Source organism: Apus apus, chromosome 2, assembly GCF_020740795.1.
Source record: "Apus apus isolate bApuApu2 chromosome 2, bApuApu2.pri.cur, whole genome shotgun sequence".
NCBI lineage: Eukaryota > Metazoa > Chordata > Aves > Apodiformes > Apodidae > Apus > Apus apus.
In genome coordinates this window covers 85,442,813-85,461,550 of record NC_067283.1, presented here as the reverse complement: position 1 = coordinate 85,461,550, position 18,738 = coordinate 85,442,813, and the positions used below count along the sequence as shown (strand labels likewise).

The window sequence follows — 18,738 nt, the reverse complement described above, 5'->3', positions numbered from 1 at the left end:
GAGGTTAGGCCTCACAACCACTCTATTGAGAGTCACCTTACTGAGAGAATAGCTTGCAGGAGAAGGTCTAGAGTTGAAGACAGTCATTAAATAGATGTTCCAGAATGGAGGAAAGCTTCAGTGAGATTTCTCACCTTTTTTAATATCAAAATCAGTCTGGACAAGACAAGGAAGCTGAAGGTAGTCAGACATCATTAATATTGCTGTTTGTTTTTGACAACGGGACAAAAATCTTTTCTCTAGGTTGAAAAGGCCGGCTCTAACTTATCACGGTTTTTTGGTGTTTGCATTTGAGTTATGTGCACCTCTTGCCATTTCTAGTCTAACTATGGCAGTTCATGTTGTAAGGTCTGCTTCTGTCCTGCTTCTTGGGTGGTTTTTGTAGGCTCTGCTGAGTTTGCCATTAGCTCAGGCATATGTACACACTCTTGCTGTCACTGCTGTGATGCCCCATCAGTATTTACAGAGCAGCCTCAAGCATGTTTCCATTGTTATCTTTGAGTAGCATTTAAAGCTCCTGAGTGGTAGATACTTCTGCTCTCCTGGTAATGTTTTCTCATTTACAACATGGAATAGCATTCCCTTGCCTTCCAGTCTGCTGACAGGGGTGACTCTAGGGCTTGGTTTTACTTTGTAAAGTCCGTAATGGTCCAGATTCTAGTCTGTCTGCTGTGTCCTAGCCAGTGCCACACATCAGTAAAATGCCCGGAATAATTCTCCTTGATTTGAATGCATGTGATAAGTAGGGAGGGTATTTGGCTGCTTCCTCTCTTCCTAGATACTGTCTGGGTGTGTTGATATGCCTCATTTATCAAGATTTCCTTCACAGTGTGCTCTAGTTTGGACTGCATGAGGCTGTTAAGTGTTCAGTTGATAATCACATCCTTTTTTTTTGTGAGATTGAAAATCTGTGAAGTACCACATGTGCCTACAGAATACATTAAACAGAATTTTAAATGGAAAGTACCTAAACAAATGGATTTTGCTGACGCTTAAAAATCATTAAAGAAAATCTGTTCTTACTTGATAAATGAAGATCAAACTTCAGAGTCCTACTAATCAGCTATTTGATGTTGTAAGTGTATTTTTGTATGTTAACATTTGCAATTTACTTTTTCATTAGACTTTCTGCTTTTATATTATTATAGGTCTCTTAACTAGAATTCAGAATTGGAGTAGGGCTTAGTATTTTGCAATTAAGTTTATTATTTGCTTTTAATAAATCAAAATACTGGAATTTCAATTCAAACTAAGAATTACTTTATTCCTGTGTCATTTAGAAAGAACAGAGTATCTTAAAAGTGAAAGCAAAATATATGTGGCTCTCATGAGTAATTTTATTTAGCCAATCATCACCTGGAAAATACATAGAAAATCACCTGAAGCAGTGGGATTTCCAGATGAAATAAATACAGGTCTGACAACAGTTAAGGCTGTTAAGACTGTTGTGTAGGATATTTCTTTATCTCATTCACACTGCATATTTGCTTTATTAATCTTTTTTAATATACTGATGTATGTGATTTCTTACTGTGTGATGGAGTACAAATTAAGACTGCATTATAAATGCTAATTAAGAAGATGATTAAGAGAGTAAGGAATGTTCTGGCATCTCTGATTCTATTCTCAGGATGTGAATGTAAACTGTATCTCTCAAAAATTCATCATTAGGTCTTTTAGGGGATTTCTTCTAGCTCTAAAGAAGCTTCTCAGCCCTATAGTTCTGGTACTGACTTCTTCTGTAAATGAAAAAAGGGTGTAGATTCCTTGTATGTTGCTCAGTGTTAGCAGCTCTCGACTTTTGTATGTATAGGAACACTTGGCATTGGACTTGGATGCAGCCTTTCTCTTCCCACCCCAAGAAATTTTATGTAAGGTCAGCTGCGAGAAGAACACAAGTGCTTCTCCAAGGAGACATGAACTTGAGAGGAAGCACAGAGACCCTCCCCTTTTAGGAGTGCTTAGTTCTGGAAAATATATGGCTTCTGTAAGTGGGCCTGCCATGGCTTGTGTCTCTCCTGTGTGGGACCGTCTAGCTTCATAGACTTAACTCCAGGTTTCAGAAAAAGTACAGACACCTTCTGGCCTGCAACCTGTAAAGACAGAGTTAGTTGCTGTTGATAACTTTTAACTTCTCCCTAGAAATATGTATTTCTAATGTTTTGGGAAGCCCTTTTGGATCTAAGGGGGGCTCTGGAATTGAGGGAAGACACTACTTTACTCTGTTCCACACCCTTGAACTTTTTGTTTGTGCCATCTTTGGTACATTAGGGTGTGTAGGTTTTCTGAAGTACGTGTGATCATGCCACCATATGTAGGCAGATGAATTAAAACCCTCTTCAAGGAGGTAGGTGATATAAGGTAGGTTTAATTCTGCAAATTCTCTTTCAACTACCATTGCCTGCCTGTTTTTGTGGCATCTGTATAAGAGAGAATGGGTGAAATGAACTTCGGTAGCATACTTCTAGAATATTCCCATGAAATGAGAAATTATGATCTTTCAGCTAATAGTTACTTGTGTTAATTTTTGCCATAGGTGTACTTAAGTAGATGATAATTCTAATTCTTTCCCATCTGCACATCAGATGGACACTGTTTTAAGGCCGGTTTTAGTTGAAACAGGTATTGATAGGAATATTTTTCTGTAGTAATATCAGCAGTTATCCACTGAAGTGCCCACCAACTTGTAAGCGTATCACAAAACTAGGAAATAGGGAGCACAGTAAATCGCATGAGAATTTCACTGGTTATGTGTGTGTGCTTTTTTCACTGATTCTTTTAAAAGCATTACATCTTCTGTGTCCCTTGTAAGCAGACAATAAAGAAAGCACTTTACTGCAGGAAAGCCTTAATCTACGGTCTTCAAGCCTCTAGAGGGTTGATTCTCAGTAGGCGGTAGTGAAGTTAAGAAGTTCGTGGGCACAAAAATAGAGCACAGTCGGGGATACATTTGCTCAGTAATACAGGGCAGATGTATCTTGAAGTTGCATCGTAATTGAAGGTGCAAGACACCACAGGAGATTTTATAAATCAGTGTTGCTAAACAATAAACCTCTGTATTTTTTATTTGAATCACCTTATTGAAAGTGATTGTTGGTAAGAGATTAAGAAAAGACAACCACACTGAAACCTGTGCAGCAACTGTAACTTCAGGGAACGTACTGTACAGTGTGAGTATTTCTGAGCTAGCTTCGGGCTTGCACAATCATATCTTTAGTCATTGACCCCTCTCAAAATAAATTACATTCTCATTGCTTTCATACTAATGTAATTATTGCATGATAATAAAACATATTCCAACTTACAAATTATCTTTCCAGACCTAAGAGTGTCAGTTAAGAGCTCAGCATGGAGTTGTGGCACAGTGAGTTGAGAGCTGTAGTGTCCTCAGAGAAACACGGCTGAAGGATAGTAGAGTGAGTACGTTTAAAGGATGTGTTTTTTCCCACAGCATGCAGAGGATGCAATGCCACCATGATTCCAGCCTGCTTAGAAATAGTCTTGGCTTTGTTTTCATGCTGGTGTTTTCCCACAGGTCGGCATGGTTAATAAGAAACCAGTTAGCTGACATGAACCTAACTTCATGAACAAGGGCATGTAGTGATAGGGGTAATGGTTTTAAACTGAAAGCAGGTAGATTTAGGTTAGGTATTAGGAAGAAATTCTTTGCAGTGAAGGCGGTGAGACACTGGAACCAGTTGCTCAGGGACATTGTGGATGCCCCCTCCCTGCAGGTGTTCAAGGACAAACTGGATGGGGTTTTGAGACCCTTGGTCTAGTGGGAGGTGTCCCTGCCCATGCAGGTGGGTTGGAACTAGATGATCTTTAGGGTCCTTTCCAACCCAAACCATTTTGTGATTCTATGAATAATGCTGAGAAATCTCACTGTTTCTCTCGCCAGTTAATGATACTTTAACCTTGTGGTTTTCACAGTTCAGCCGCAGGATTTGCTATCTGCAGGAAATTCAATGTGCAGTGGCTGTCTGCGTGGTTGTAGCCTGTCTGCTAAACTGAGCATCCTTAAAACAGCTCACTGTAGATCTGATAGCACTGAAAACATAATAGAGCCACCCGAGCAGTGGGGCTTGGTCATTTTACAGTATAAGCAGCAGTGTTCTGTATGTCACAAAGTATGTTTGGGATGTTAGCGTGGACCTGTGAATGCTAAAATGAGAATGCTAAAAATAGCATCATTCTCTTTTCTTATTTAAGCATACCATGCAAAGCAGCCTGATACAGGTGGGGGAACTGGACAGCATTTCAGATGAGCAACGTTGTGTTTCCCTTAGTGTTTTCTTTATTGTTAATATTATTATCATTATTTCATTTTTGCTTAGAATGGAATGAGACTGATAGCTCAGTACTTTACTAGTGGGGAAAAAAACAATGTGAGTCTGCGGATAACAGAGAAATAAGTAAAAAATACTGGTGAGAATAGGATTGTGTGGCTGGTCACTGAATGCTTTACACTAATCCATTTCTATTTTTGCTTCAGGTCACAAGCAGCCTTTTGATTTTGGTCAGTTGAACTGGCAGGTAGTTTTAGCTCAGATGCTGGTGGCTAAACATTTATGTCTTAAAGCCTAAATGTGTATTGCCTTTATCAGCATTTTGGTTCGCCTGAGTCTTCTCCTCTGGCACCCTGAGAAAAGAAAGGTTTCACCATCCCTACCTAGTGTGCTATTTTTCTGCTTTTGCTTTTCTACACCAAGTTTTTTTTGAAGGTGAGGCTTGTTAACCCAACCTCCGGTATGAATTGTTAGACATTTTGTTTTGATCACATCGTCCAAGCTAAAGAGTTAAAACTATTGGTTTATCTCTGGCTCAGAAATATGAATACCACAGTTCAGATAGCAGGATTTTAATGTTCCACAGTAGAGCAACTCATCTGTGCTTTCTTGCCTTTAACCACAAAAGAATTCAGTTTTTCTTTAGCGTGTATTTCAGCAGATGAGACGGATAATTGCGTAAAGCTGCTCTCCCATGTATTTCCTCTTTACTGCTGTGCAAACCTGATGGAGTTACACATGGTGGCACGAGCTCATAGTGTGGTCTTTGCCACACACTGAACATGTGGGTGGTATATCAAAAGTCCTGTGATACAGCTATTAGGCCAGACCTTGCAGTATTTATTCAGTCAGTGTTTTCATTAACTGCAATGGGCATCTATCCAAATCTTGGGATTTGGCTGGTTTTAAAAATATTTTCTCTAGGCCTTGTGTTTTATTTGTTTTTGGAAACTGATACAGGTAGATCTCTTGGGCTCTGTAGTGTGACTGTGGTTAATAGTAATAAAGTAAAAATAGTAATAAATAGATTTGTTTCTTTATCAGTTAAAGCCCATCTCATCTACAGATCCATCCTTGCTTTTGCTGAGGGCTTGCTAAAGTAGCAAGGGGGTGAATTGCATGGCATGTGCACTACAGGAAATCAGGTTATTGTGCTTATGGCTTCTTCTGGCCCTAAAAAATTACTGTATCATGAAACTGATACGTGAACTGCATTGTACTGGATCTTGCAGGCACGCCTCAATGACTGGAAAGAGAATTAGACTTTCATTGGAAGGTAACACACTCTTAATTGAAAGTGTGGGTGATGTAGAAAAAAAATGTATTTGAGGATACCAGCTGTAGGCTAACAGATCATTTGGTGTTCCTGCTAGAGGATGCACTCTTGATAGTTCAGCTACAGTGGCAGTGCAGGAGTCTGAGTCCCAGTGTGTTTTCTCTTGCTTAGCAGCTGTGCAGTGTTTCACAAGCAGTGAAGCAGCCAGGTTTCTGCTATGAGTTGGGACACATCTCATCTTCTCGTTAAATGGGTCAAATCTAGGGAGATGTCCCTGGTAGCAAATTTTACAGAAAATTTTATAGCAATGAGTTTATTCACTTGTACATTTGAGACTGGGAAACTGCGGAACAATGCTTTTTAATGATTGCTTAGTTAAGTTTGTGAAAAGTTTGAAATTAAGAGATACAACATTTGGAACTACTTCCATTAAACTGTCTCATCTCACCTTGACTCTTGTTTATTTTTCTTGAATTTTGCTCTTGGGCAGGCATGGTCATGTACTTCCATCTTTATTTCCTCTTCTACAAATGCTCTCATTCAGTTTGCTTGAGGTCTTTTTCTTCTGGCATTGAAACTTTCTTTTTAAAACATAAAGCTGTAGTGTTTCTCATCAGTGGAATCAAATGGAAGATCAAAAATAGAATTAAATAACTTTCATTTCTTTGCCAAAAACAAATTATTTTTTCTTGTCTATTTTGGGTGACTTTATCACCCCCGCAAGGAAATAATTTTCATCATGTCTGTCAGTGTGATCCTGCCTTAGAAACTGAATGATCCTTTAAAAGCAGTATGAAATTCAAATAAATGTTTGAAAAGAGACATGCATAAAATAATTATATACCCTAATAGCCAGGGAATTCACAGTAAAGGCTGTTTCAAAAGAAATCTTATTTAAGAACAACAAGAACAAAAAAAGAATGTAAGGAACTCTAATTGTTTCCTGAACCATATTAACATGGGGGTAATCCAGTTCATTAGATCTTAGTGTGTGCTGAGGGTTTCAGCTGTTTAGCAAGGGTAGTATTTTTGTAATATTGTAAATGTTAGGAAATGTAAAATTATACCAGAAACAAGGTACTGTAAGAGTAATATATTTTAGACTTGCTATTTACTTACTGTGTATGAGGCATTGATAGGTGTTTGTTACCTGTGTGTCACATACTTGTGAATCATTGTATGTTCCCTGTGAGATAGACTGAGTAAACTAGAGAATGTTCTTTTATTTATTTATTTTTTATTCTCCCCTCCTTCCCAACCCAAATAAAGAGCAAACCAAAACCTCCGTTTAATTGGTTATTTTAAGTGTTACAGATGGCAAACTGGAATGGAACTCTTGTTTTCCATGTTGTGCTGTCTGGATGAACTTCCTTTGTAGTAGTTAGTGACATCATGCTCTCCTGGTGTCTGTTCTCCATCTCTGTAGGATTTGTTTAACAGTTTTCCATTTTCCGAATTCTTGAGGTGGCTTTATGATAGTGCTAATCTGTTTGTGTTTCCTTTATGTTTGTGTTGAATTAGTTTTTCAGAGCATCTAGAAGCTGAAAGGATTTTACCTACAAAGGAGGAACTTGGCATACTATTAAATCTGTAATAGTGAATCATCCTGCCGTCTGGGTATTCTTTGCTTTGCTATGAGCAATACAGAGTGAAAAAGAAATGTTCTCTGAATAGTATCTTCTTTGCAGGCTAGATCAGTAGGCAGGAGTGACTTCTACCATACTATGTCTTGGTGGTTCAGAGTATGAGGTATGACTCAGGGCTGGGTTTTTAGCTTTGCTGTGCAAGTTGCTAGAGAGAAAGAATGAGTGAGAGAGAATGAGTGAATGAAGGTACTCATCTGCTTGCTTTTTTTTTTTTTTTTCTTAAATGGCATAGATTTTCTCTCAACAGATTGTAGGAGTGCAGTCACCTGAAAGTCAAGAATGTTTACTTCATTATCTCATGTTTTCCACTCAAGAGACACTGCTCTTGTGTACTCCACCTCATCGATGAACACTCCCTTGTTGGTTTATTCCTCCTAATTATCAATGGGTTTTACACTGCTGTGATGGAGAAACCCCCTGCAACTGTTCCAGCCTTGTGCACTGACAAGATTGCAATTGACTGGGTTGGAGATCCTGTGCTATTTGTTCACTATGTAAAAAATTAATATTGCCCATTATTCTGCTATATTGAAGACTACTCATTTTTTCTTTTATTAGTTTTTTTTGTTTGCCTTTTTTTTCCCCCTGTTTGTTTTGGCTTGGGTTCAGTTGTTTCTACTAAACTAATGGTTAGAGAGAGAACTGGCATAGAAAGGATGAGATTTTACAGTCTGGTATTGTGTGGAGTGTTTGACAAATTCCTGCAGATATCCGTGGGATGAAGTCTGCCCCCAGTACCTGTTAAGTTGCCTTTATCTTAAAGGAAAGAGTGGGTTCCAGAATTTTCTGAGCATAGTTGAAGTGTGTAGCATCCCTTTTTTTTTTTCCTTTTTTTTTTTTTTTTTTTTTTTGATGTTAGACCCTATGTGAAGAAAGACAATCTCTGCATAACACTGCTATGAGGGTGGAAGTGCCAGGGCCACTTAACAGGACCACTTCTGTTTGAAATAGAGATCATGTTTTTTCAGCATGGGATTGTAAAGTCCAGGTTGCATTCTATGGCTTGATAGTTACATATTAATAAAGTGTAGGTACAAAGGGCTTGTGTTACCTTTTCTTGAAGTTCTTAATCTGGTGAAACTTTTCTTCGTTGCCGTTGCATTTGTTCTACATGCTGTATTACAGAAGCACTGGTCTTGTTGGACAATCTGTGTGTTGTTTTTTCCATTTTGGGAAGCCTCGTGCTGTTGCTGAGAACAGTGCTGGTAGGTTATTTATGTATTCTGCCTGACTATTTCATGGCTATGTGCATTTTTGTCAGCTTACAGTAAAGTGAGGTAAACTATTTCGAGCCTCAGTAAAAGGCACTTTACATTGGTGTACTGAAATCAGATGGTTGCTTTTACTGTGTCTCCTTATCAAGGACTGGATCGAAGCATTCATATAACTGTGAATGCATCACAAGTTTGAAATGGTCCCCCTTGTAACTTCATCCACAGACTAATAGCAGGTAGGGGTGCTTAACTACTAGCTCAGTACAGACCACACTGAAAGATGTTTGTGGAAAAAAAAATCTCTTGAGCTGAATTTAGTTTGAATTTAGCTCATACTGAAGAAAGGTATGCAACTTATTTTACAGTATGTTGTGTTTATAGTGTGGAAAGTACCTGTGCTTAAAACAGGCTTTTAAGTTACATGCTTTCTCTGTGCATTATTTTAGTGGGGAAACAAAAATGCTTTTATTATGGAGTGCTTTTATATATTTTGCTTTATAGCCATAGTACTTCTGACAGAAAGCTGAGTTCTTATGGCTCATATTCAATAGTATTAACAGGCTTCTCAGCACCTTCTGACTGCCGTTGCTGGAGCCTGTCAGAAAGCAGCTGCTGGTGCAGATGCAAGTTAGAGCTAGTGCTCTGGATTTCGGTCTGTGGTTCATGAGTCAACTTTCTAGTACTGAGATGTTTCAGAAACTTTGCTAGGAAATGCAAATCTGTGCCATGTATCTCTCTACAAATGTGAACTTTAAAAGGATCTGCTTCTACTGAAGTAGTTTGAAATCTGTCATTTGGAAAATGTTGAAAACCAGGCATTTAAAGAAGTCGCAATGTTTCAAGAGAATGTGTCGTTGCTGGTGTGGAAAAGTTCATATGAGGTCACCTGAACGGTTACTAGGTTGGGGACTGTAGTGGGAATGTTTTCCCTTTTCCTTTCTCTGTTGTCTCTGAAGGAAACAGACATACACTGTCCTTTCTGCACAAAGTAAGTGAGTATTGTAGTATCTGAAAGGCTCTTACCATATAATGCCAAAAATAACACACATTGATACGTATTTTATGGAGGTAAAGTGAACATTGCGGATCAGTGTATAGCTGATGCTTCTGATGCTATGATGCCAGATTTCCTGATGCATGCCTCTGCCCCCAGCAATGTTGTACAAGTTGTATATCTGTAGAATTGTCTGTAAAGAGTACTTTAAAAGTGGCCAAATAAAAATTGCACTATCTCAGAGCTTAGTAGTAATAAATGGGTATTGAAGTGTCTGACCTTCTTTACTGTTCCTTCAGAGAACCAGATGCAGCTCGATGTTATTACTGGGGAACAAACACACTTGTGTAGCGTACTCCCAGTTTACCTCCAGCTCTTACACCAACTTCAAAACTCAGTAATTCACTTTTCCTCTGAAGTTTCAAGTCTCTTCAGTTTCAGCTGGTTTCAGTTTCATGGGTTTTTTTATTACCATTGCCTCTTTTTCCTCTATCACTGTTCACTATGAGATCTGGAATTTACAAGCCTAAGTAAATAATAATTTAAAAAAACTAGTTCTGCCAGTCTCAGGACACTTGCCTCCGTCTTTTCTTCCCACGCCGTTTGGCACTTTATACTGAAGATTGTCCCCCACATTATAGGATAAGTTAAAAAAACAACCAAAAAACAAACCAAGTTTATAAAAATCTTTGAAGCTACTTACATCAATGTAATTGATGTTGTGGAGGGCAAGAATTACCTCACTTGTTAATTGATCTGACATACTTAAAGGTTGCACTGCATGACTGTAATGCTACACTAGCACAATCTGGATTTATGCAAATTTCCTGTGTCTCTCACCACCTGCTTACAATTAACAACTTTTTTGTTTTATAGACAAGTAAATAACTCAAGAATCATAGAATCACAGAATGGTTTGGGTTGGAAGGGACATTATAAATCATCTAGTTCAAACACCCCTGCATGGGCAGGGATGCCTCCCACTAGATCAGGTTACTCAGAGCCCCATCCAACCTGGCCTTTAACACTTCCAGGGATGGGGTTTCCACAGCTTCCCCGGGCAACCTGTGCCAGTGTCTTATCACCCTCACACTAAGGAATTTCTTCCTGATGTCTAACCTAAATCTGCCCTCTTCCAGTTTAAAGCCAGTACCTCTTGTCCTCTCATTACAAACCCTTGTAAAAAGTCTCTTCCCAGCTTTCCTGTAGGCCCTTCAGGTACTGGAAGGCCTCTATGAGGTCTCCTGGAGCCTTCTCTTCTCCAGGCTGTACAACTCAAACTCTCTTGGCCTGTCTTCATAGCAGAGGTGCTCCAGCCCTCTGATCATCTCTGTGGCCCTTCTCGGGCCCCCTCCAACAGATTCATGTCGTTATTGTTTGACAAACAGTAAAGCCTTTAACTTTTTTATCATCACTTCCACAGGGAGGAATGTAGGAGCTGCAAGTTACTGACTGTTGACTATGAGACTCATTGGGTGCATATAGGATAAAAAGTGACAGTTCAGGAAAAATTTCCCATGGAAGAGAAATTGCTTTATGCTGGTAAATATGGCAGTAGCTCTCCCTGCGTACTTTTAGACAATGCTACTTGTTATGCATACAGGAAATGAAATAAGCATACTTACACTGACCTCTTACACTGGTCTGGCTGAAATGTGCATTTTCAGGGCAGTGTAGTAATTTTCTGCAAGTTGACAAATGTTGTAGAAACTGTTGGTCAAATGCAAATACTGATTAAAAAGTGTAGGGGAATTGAAGTGTTTCTGGACTTTTTTTTTTTTTTTTTTTTTGTGATGTGATGTCTTTTTCCCTCCCAGAAGCTTACACTGGTAACATACCAAATGGTGTGTTTAGTTTTTTTTATCTGTGAGAATATAGGTTATCTCTAATTAAAGAAGAGTTTGGTTTGGTATTAATCTTGTTCAGATTTATTTTTTCTTCCCCTGAACATGTTTGTCCCTTGGCTGACTCAACCACCAAGTTTTGCAGGCTTTAAAGAGTTAGAGTGGGGTTTTTTTTTTGTACTCTTCTTTTCTGGACCTTTGTTTATGTTGTTCACAGGGTGAAAACCATGTGCAGAATCATAATCTCTCCTCTTCCTGCACCCTAAAACCATGCAGATTAAAAAATGCAGGTAGTAAGCTTGGTTAATGATTTCTCAGTAAATATTCAGCTGCTTTCTGCATGTGTTACACTGAAATCTGACTTAAACTAAGCATACATCTAGTCAGAAGAGGTTACTGGGATATTTATCATCAGAATTAATCCTCTTAGACATATGCTTGGTATGAGGCCAGCTATTCAGAAGCTTTAGCAGCACACGTGTTGCTTATCTCTCTGGCTATTTGTAAATGAAGGAAACTTGGAGTTGATGGTGGGTTTATGTCTCTACAAAGTATGCTGCTTGTTTGGTACAAGTTGATGCAGCTTTTCTGTGTGTCACACAAGGCACATAGCCTGCTACGGAAGAATGAGTTCTCTTCAGGGTGCTTTCAATGAGCTATAGTCTCCTAGTGTTGCATGGCAAGAAGTGGTATCGTTCATGGCTGACCTTTTTGTGGTGCTTCCCTAAGAAGTACAATGAGCCAAATTTAATACTACTTACTCAGAACAGAGGAAGAGGCAATATTTCAAGTAGCGTAATACTGTGGAACCCAAATATAGCTGAATGAAACCTCACCCTGCCTCCACTCCTGCCGTTCTGACTTGGAGGAAACATTCATTTACGTAAATACAACTCTTTCTTGTCAGGTCTGGACTGGAATAGGCATTTCTGTTTCTCTCTTCGTAGGAGCATGCTTCATACTTGAGAGAATAGTGATTATTTCATATCCTAATTGTGGAACTCCTTCATCCCCTGGGGCAAGGAAAGCAAACTGTAGGAGTGAGTGCATCATTAAAAAATTAGTGTATTTTTAGGGAGGAGGTAAAAATAAAATGCAGCTCCATTGAAAAGTTCTGTGATAAAGAAAAATTACTTGCATTAGAACTACTCTTTAAAACAATCTGATACTATGACTAAAAGAACATATTTTCTTATTAATATATTTATCCTTTGCTTGCAAGAAATTCTTAATTTTCTTCTTGCCTTTATTTTTCAAGGAAAAGAATGAAAGCTCGTGCTCCTCCTCCACCAAATCAACCTTCTGCAGCAAGTAGAATTCACACTGAGCTGAAGTCACCTGCAGAGACAGCTGTAATTTCTGATCAGAATCTTGTGAGCCTGAAGGAGAACATGATAAACAGATCAGTGGACTTCACAGTCATTTTACCCAATGGGGTGGAGCAGAAGAGCACAGTACAAGGAAGGTAAGGCTTTGATTAGCTCTCACTTTCTGAAGCCCTCCATTCCCAGTGGGATATTTTCTGATGTCTCCATTTCTGAGTTGATGGGGTTTCTCTGCTGTGCTTCCCTCTGCATTTTATACAACTGTTGCACTAGAGAGTCCTGAGAGCAATGCATTAAGGACCCTCTCTGCTGAGGCAGGAAGGATTTAGCAGGTATTATCACTGTTTTCCGCATGGATCACCCTCAGGATATATATGGATCCTGTCTCTTCCATGTAGTATCACTGAGTTAGCCTTAGATTGCATCACATCTCATAATACAGAGAGGTTTTGCTGCAGACAAAGTAGGTGCTGCTGGATGGATGTTTCATCACATCCAGAGATCTTGCCCTCCTCACGAAGACATTGTGATTGTGTAAACAGCAAAGCATCTGCTGGTATTTAGGAAGCCTTTTTAATATAAAAGTGTATTGTTTTTTTTCCACAGAAGAAGGGGTTTGCCTTGTCACTGGGTATAATCGAAGGCAAATTGTATTGGAAAGGCAAATTTGAGATTTTCTTCTCCATGGGAGCTCTCTCTTCTCATCCTCTCTGTAACATTGTTTTGAAAGAGGGAAGCATACCATTTTAAGAAAGAATTTGGAAGAGTTTTAAAAATTTATTCAATGCTGTGATGGAATTGTGACAATGGTGTTGTCAGCAATAGTCAAAAAACTGCAGAAAATGATAATACCAGATTAGGAGAATATGTAGATTTTGTTGGTTAATCGGGGTGTGTGCTTACTTTACATTTGGGGCTTGCAGCAGTTAGTCTGCACTCCTGTAAAACTAGTCTTGGTCTAATGTATTAATGTGTTTTAACTGTTTGTCTGTTAGTATAGTTTGGTTGAGGAGGGTGCATACAGCAGGGTGCAGTCTCTGGTACTTCATTCTTCCCCTTTTTTCTTTTAGAAATTAATGTTCACTTAGCCACTCTCATGAGACTAAGTGCAACATGTGTGGGTTGGCTCCAAAACCAGAGTGGATGTTACAGGTTTTTAAGGAAAGCAGTGCTTATCAGAGCTCTCAAACTATACATTTAGTCATAGAGATTTTTAGGGGGAGATTTGAACTTAATGAGAAAAAGAAGAGAATAGGCCTGGAAATTAGAACAAGACATGAAACTCACCATTAGATCCCAAAGAAAGCTGGTGTTTCATTGGCAAGTGCAAGCTGCCTGAGAGCTACCAAGAAGCTGACCTTCATGCAGCATTTGGTGTAGAGTGATACATGATTGCCATATGGTAAGAAAATAATTTATTTTTCAAAAAAACCCTACAAAACAATCAACCAAAAAAACCTCAAACAAAACAAAACCAAAACAAACACTCCAAGAGTACTACAAGAGTAGTGTTTTCATGTAACCCTTTGAAGAACATACAAGCTACAGGAGCAGAGAACAAACAGAAAATCCCTTTGCAATAAACATTCTGTCTCTCACACAGATGTTTATTATCACTACCATTGCTAACACATACACTAGGACTGAGTATTTTGATTATTAGAATCCTTAATTTGTGGACTAAAACCTGAAGGAAATGTCAAAATTAAACATTAGACATTTATGTGGGGTTAATGGTATTGTTTCCGTTAAGCATTCTAAGCAGACAAAATGTTCTCTTTGTGGTTCTGTGAAAGTGCCCATTCTCTCCATTGGTTGCATGACAGGTCTAAGGACCCTGCTTTAGGCAGCAGTTAAAGTCTTGCTTTTTCGTATCTGCTAATCTGATTATCACCAGTGCCTAACACAGGTGGTAGGTGTTCTCCCTTAGCACTGTCTTGACACTTGGAATGGTTAGTGACAACTGTCAGGCATGGTTAGCCAGCTGTGGGAAGTAGAAGATTATGGAAACTCAGGATGGGAATAAATCATCCTAACAAGTTACAAAATATGGATACTCTCTAATGAGCACTATATTACAGTTGCATCAGTCTATGAACAGATCCTTGTGTGTTCTGCTGTTCTTTCTAATTACTGAAAGATGAAATTTTCTGTATATTAATACTGGTTAAGTTTTTAGGGTTGTGGAATACAAAAAATAGTCAAGAGCATCTGAAATTTGTTAAGGGATGGACAATTTTAACTCTCTGGGTTTGGGTAAAAGCTTTTTCATGATTTTCCATTTTTTGACATAGTGAACTGGACAGCTACAAAGTATAGTGATACTCAGAGGTAAACATTTAATGATGAAGATACTGGATTTAAAAAAAAAAAAGTGTTTTGTTTAGTTGGTAGCAAGTATGGGAACCAGTGCAGGTAATAAATTCTTTTCCTTGTTCACTCTTTTTATCTGTGGTGATATAATGAAAGGACATTTCAGACAAATCCTGCTGTTGTTTATAGTGCTATAAATCTTCAGTATTTTCATTGTCATCATTAAAACTACATTCTGCAAAATCTGTTTTTGAGTACCCTGGGGAAATAGCTTTTTTTTTTCTTTGCAGAAAAATTTGCAAAGTCTTGCCCTGGGCATTATCATAATGAAAAATGATTTTGTAATTTCAGGAAAGCAGTTTACAGCAATGAAGTACACTACAGGATGTTTGAAAATATAACTACTGTAGTTAATTAGTATCACTTAAGGTTATAATAAGTGAACCAAGTTTAAAGTAAAAATAATCTCTTTCAATCTGCTCATTGTATGTGAGCAAAGCATCATGCTCTTAATTTTAGTTTATTCTCTAAATAGAAGGCGTCTATGAATATCAGCAAGAGGGCAGAAAATTCTCAATAAATTATCTTGAAAGATAATTCAAGGAAAAATAGAAAGTGTGTGCTATTTAAAGATATTTTATTGGAATCTGGAATTTTAAAGTAGATTTATTCATAAAGTTAACTCAAGCTGCCAGTCTCTCTTAAAAAATGTATTGCCATCTTGAAATACACAATATACTCCAGATTTTGGAAATATGTAGTGCAGTCTTAAGGACAAAGTTGAGTCCTTAAGGAGTGTGTGCAGTAACAGAACAGTATTAAAAAACAATTTTCTCTTTTGAATTAGTTAATCTCTGTGATCTCTGCTGTAAAGCATGTGAAAGTATTAATGAAAACCTGTTAGCCTTCTCCCCCCTGAAAAGGATTAAAAAATACTTGCATAACTAATCTGTATTTGCACTGTTGTATGAGCAATGACTGATGTGCTGAAAGGATAGGCAGAGCATTTGCTACTGAGACATTTTATGCATATAGATCTGTGGCAGATGCACTCAAACTAACAAAGCAATGGCTAGACATTTACAAAGAAAGCAAGTGAAAAAGCTCACAAGACTTATTAGAAAGTTTCTGTTTGTGATGAATTTAAGAGTTGGTCTAGGTTAGTAGGTGGTTCAGTCCCAATCTTTTGCTGTCTTTAGTGGCTCTCTTCTGTGTGTGGCACATACCTCAGGTTACTTGAAATAAAACTCCCATTTAAAATCAAGCTGAAATGTATTATGGTTTAGAAGAAATTTTTTTCCAGTTGGTGAAATTGAAGTTTGGTAGAATAACTTCATTGCAAGGACTTCCCAGCTCTCTTACTTTCTCTGGAAATCTGAAAACACATGAATTTTGTTTGTAGACTGTTTTTTATTTTATTAATTTATTAATCCTTTTCAAGTTTTGTGGAAATTATTTTGCCAAATTTACATTTTGGCAAGAGCATACTATGCAGTTTGAAGTTGTTTCAAAAGCTTCAGAGATATTGCTTAATTTGTACTCGTGAATGATACAGATTAAGCCTGGGGATGCTTTTCATGGAACAGTTTTGCATTCTGAACAGCATCAGCTGGGATGGGATGTTGCCGACTTCCTTAAGTGTTTTAGTTAACATCCACCTCTTCTGTAATCAACAATAAGACGAACCCTCAAATTTGGATGGATTTTTATATTTTTTTATTGTCTGGACAAATCTGCTCAGCTTGCATGATTGTCTGCAACTTACTTTCTCAGATGGCTGGTGTGTATTCTAAGCTTGTTCCAGTGGGGGTACTGTTGCTGCTGAATGTATTTCCTAACTTAAGTGGAAGGTGCAAAATTTCTAAACTGTTCTTTTGACAAACTATATGTTTTTAAAGCACATGTCCTTTTAAAAAAGGTGGTTTTAATCACATAGTTTACCTGAGGTAAGATAATGAATTCTCACAATATTATGTGCTACAGAAATATATTGATGTTCCACCTTGAAGAGAAATGTCTAGCAAGTAGAACACAATGTGTTGTGGTTCTGCCGGGTTATTTGTTTTTCTCTGAAACAATAGTAATAAAAAAACACATGCAAATTTCACTTTAAAAGAGGTATGTCTGTAAACAGACAAGCTGAGATCTGTATCAGGCAGACTAAAGCTGACTACTGCACAACATAATGAATATTCATGTAAATATCAGTGTAGGTGGGGTTCTGCTATAGTTTGGTTTTAGTAGGTGTAAATGTTTCTGTTGGTTTGTGGCACATTACATATGAATTAAACGTGGTTGTGAAATACAGATGCTTGCAACTTGGGGACAGTGCCAGCATAAGATTACATGAAATGACCCCGTACAGTTCCAATTTAGAGACTACCTGTTTCTATTTAGATACTCTTCATGTTAGCAGTTAGGACAGTGCTCTATTTTTCTGAAGCCTTCTATACATATTAATGACATCTGTTTTCTTTGTTTTATCTTCAGTCATCGTCTTCTCACTGTGTTTGTCTCTTTTCAATGCAATCACCTATTTCAAATTTTCCACCCTTGCCACTTGTTAAGCTCACACTGCATAACTCAATCAAACTTGAAATAGGTTTTTGCAAAGAAGGTCTTTTCTCATCTCTGGCATGGGAAGAGCTGTCACCTACATGTGTTTTAGTCTTTTACCCCTTAGTAAGGGATCATTCTTGTTTTCCATTCTCATTATTGGACAGTGGATTGAGTGGATTGAGAACTGTCTAAATAATAGAGTCCAAGAGCATTGTGATCCATGATGCAGAGTCCAGCTGGAGACCTGTGACTAGTGGAGTACTCCAGAGATCTGTGCTGACTCCAGTCCTGTTCCACATTGTCATCAACAGCCTGGATGAAGGGACAGAGTGTATCCTCAGCAAGTTTGCTGATGATATGAAATGGGGAGGATTGGCTGATTCACTGGAAGGTTGTGCAGCCATTCAGTGAGATTTGGACAGACTGGAGAGTTGGGCAGATAGGAACCTAATGAGGTTCATCAAGAATAAGTGTAGAGTCCTGCACCTGGGGAGGAACAACAACATGCACCAGTACAGATTAGGAGCTGACCTGCTAGAAGGACCTTGGAGCCTTGGTGAACAACAAGTTATCCATGGGGCAGCCATGTGCCCTTGTCCCCAAGAAGGCCAGTGGTATCCTGGGGTGCATTAAGAGTGTGTTCAACAGGTCAAAGGAGGTTCTCCTCCCTCTCTGCTCTGCCCTAGTGAGACCCCACCTGGAGTATTGTCTCCGGTTCTGGGCTCTCCAGTTCAAGAGGGACAGGGATTTACTTGAGAGAGTCCAGCAGAGGGTTACAAGGATGATTAAGGGACTGGAACACCTGTCTTATGAGGAAAGGCTGAGAGATCTGGGCCTGTTTAGTCTAGAGAAGAGAAGACTGAGAGGGGATCTTATTAATATATATAAATATCTGAAGGGTGGGTGTCAAGAAGGAAAGGCCAATCTCTTTTTAGTCATGCCCTATGATAGGACAAGGAGCAGTGGATGCAAACTAGAGCACGAGAAGTTCCACCTCAACAGGAGGAAGAACTTCCTTACTATAAGGGTTACAGAGCACTGGAACAGGCTGCCCCAGGAGGTACTGGAGTCTCTTTCTCTGGAGACTTTCAAGACCTGTCTGGATGTGTTTCTGTGTGACCTACCCTAGATTCTGTAGTGGCCCTGGCAGGGGAGTTGGACTCGATGATGTCCGGAGGTCCCTTCCAACACCTGACATCTGTGATTCTGTGATTGTCTTACTTTGCTGTTAGCTCTCCAGGGTTCTTCACCAATTTTTTGAGCTGTTGTTGGCCAATA

At 38.6% G+C, this 18,738-nt stretch overlaps 1 protein-coding gene across 7 annotated transcripts in view; it reads left to right on the top strand.

Annotated features, from left to right (window-relative positions):
• The window catches only part of COBL (cordon-bleu WH2 repeat protein), a 164,078-nt gene that overhangs the window by 30,969 nt on the left and 114,371 nt on the right, over positions 1-18,738 (top strand). For all 7 annotated transcript variants that reach the window (XM_051609927.1, XM_051609926.1, XM_051609931.1 and 4 more), the window contains one exon: positions 12,522-12,728. In XM_051609927.1, the coding sequence (XP_051465887.1) occupies positions 12,522-12,728 (207 nt within the window). The remainder of the gene's footprint in view (positions 1-12,521; positions 12,729-18,738) is intronic.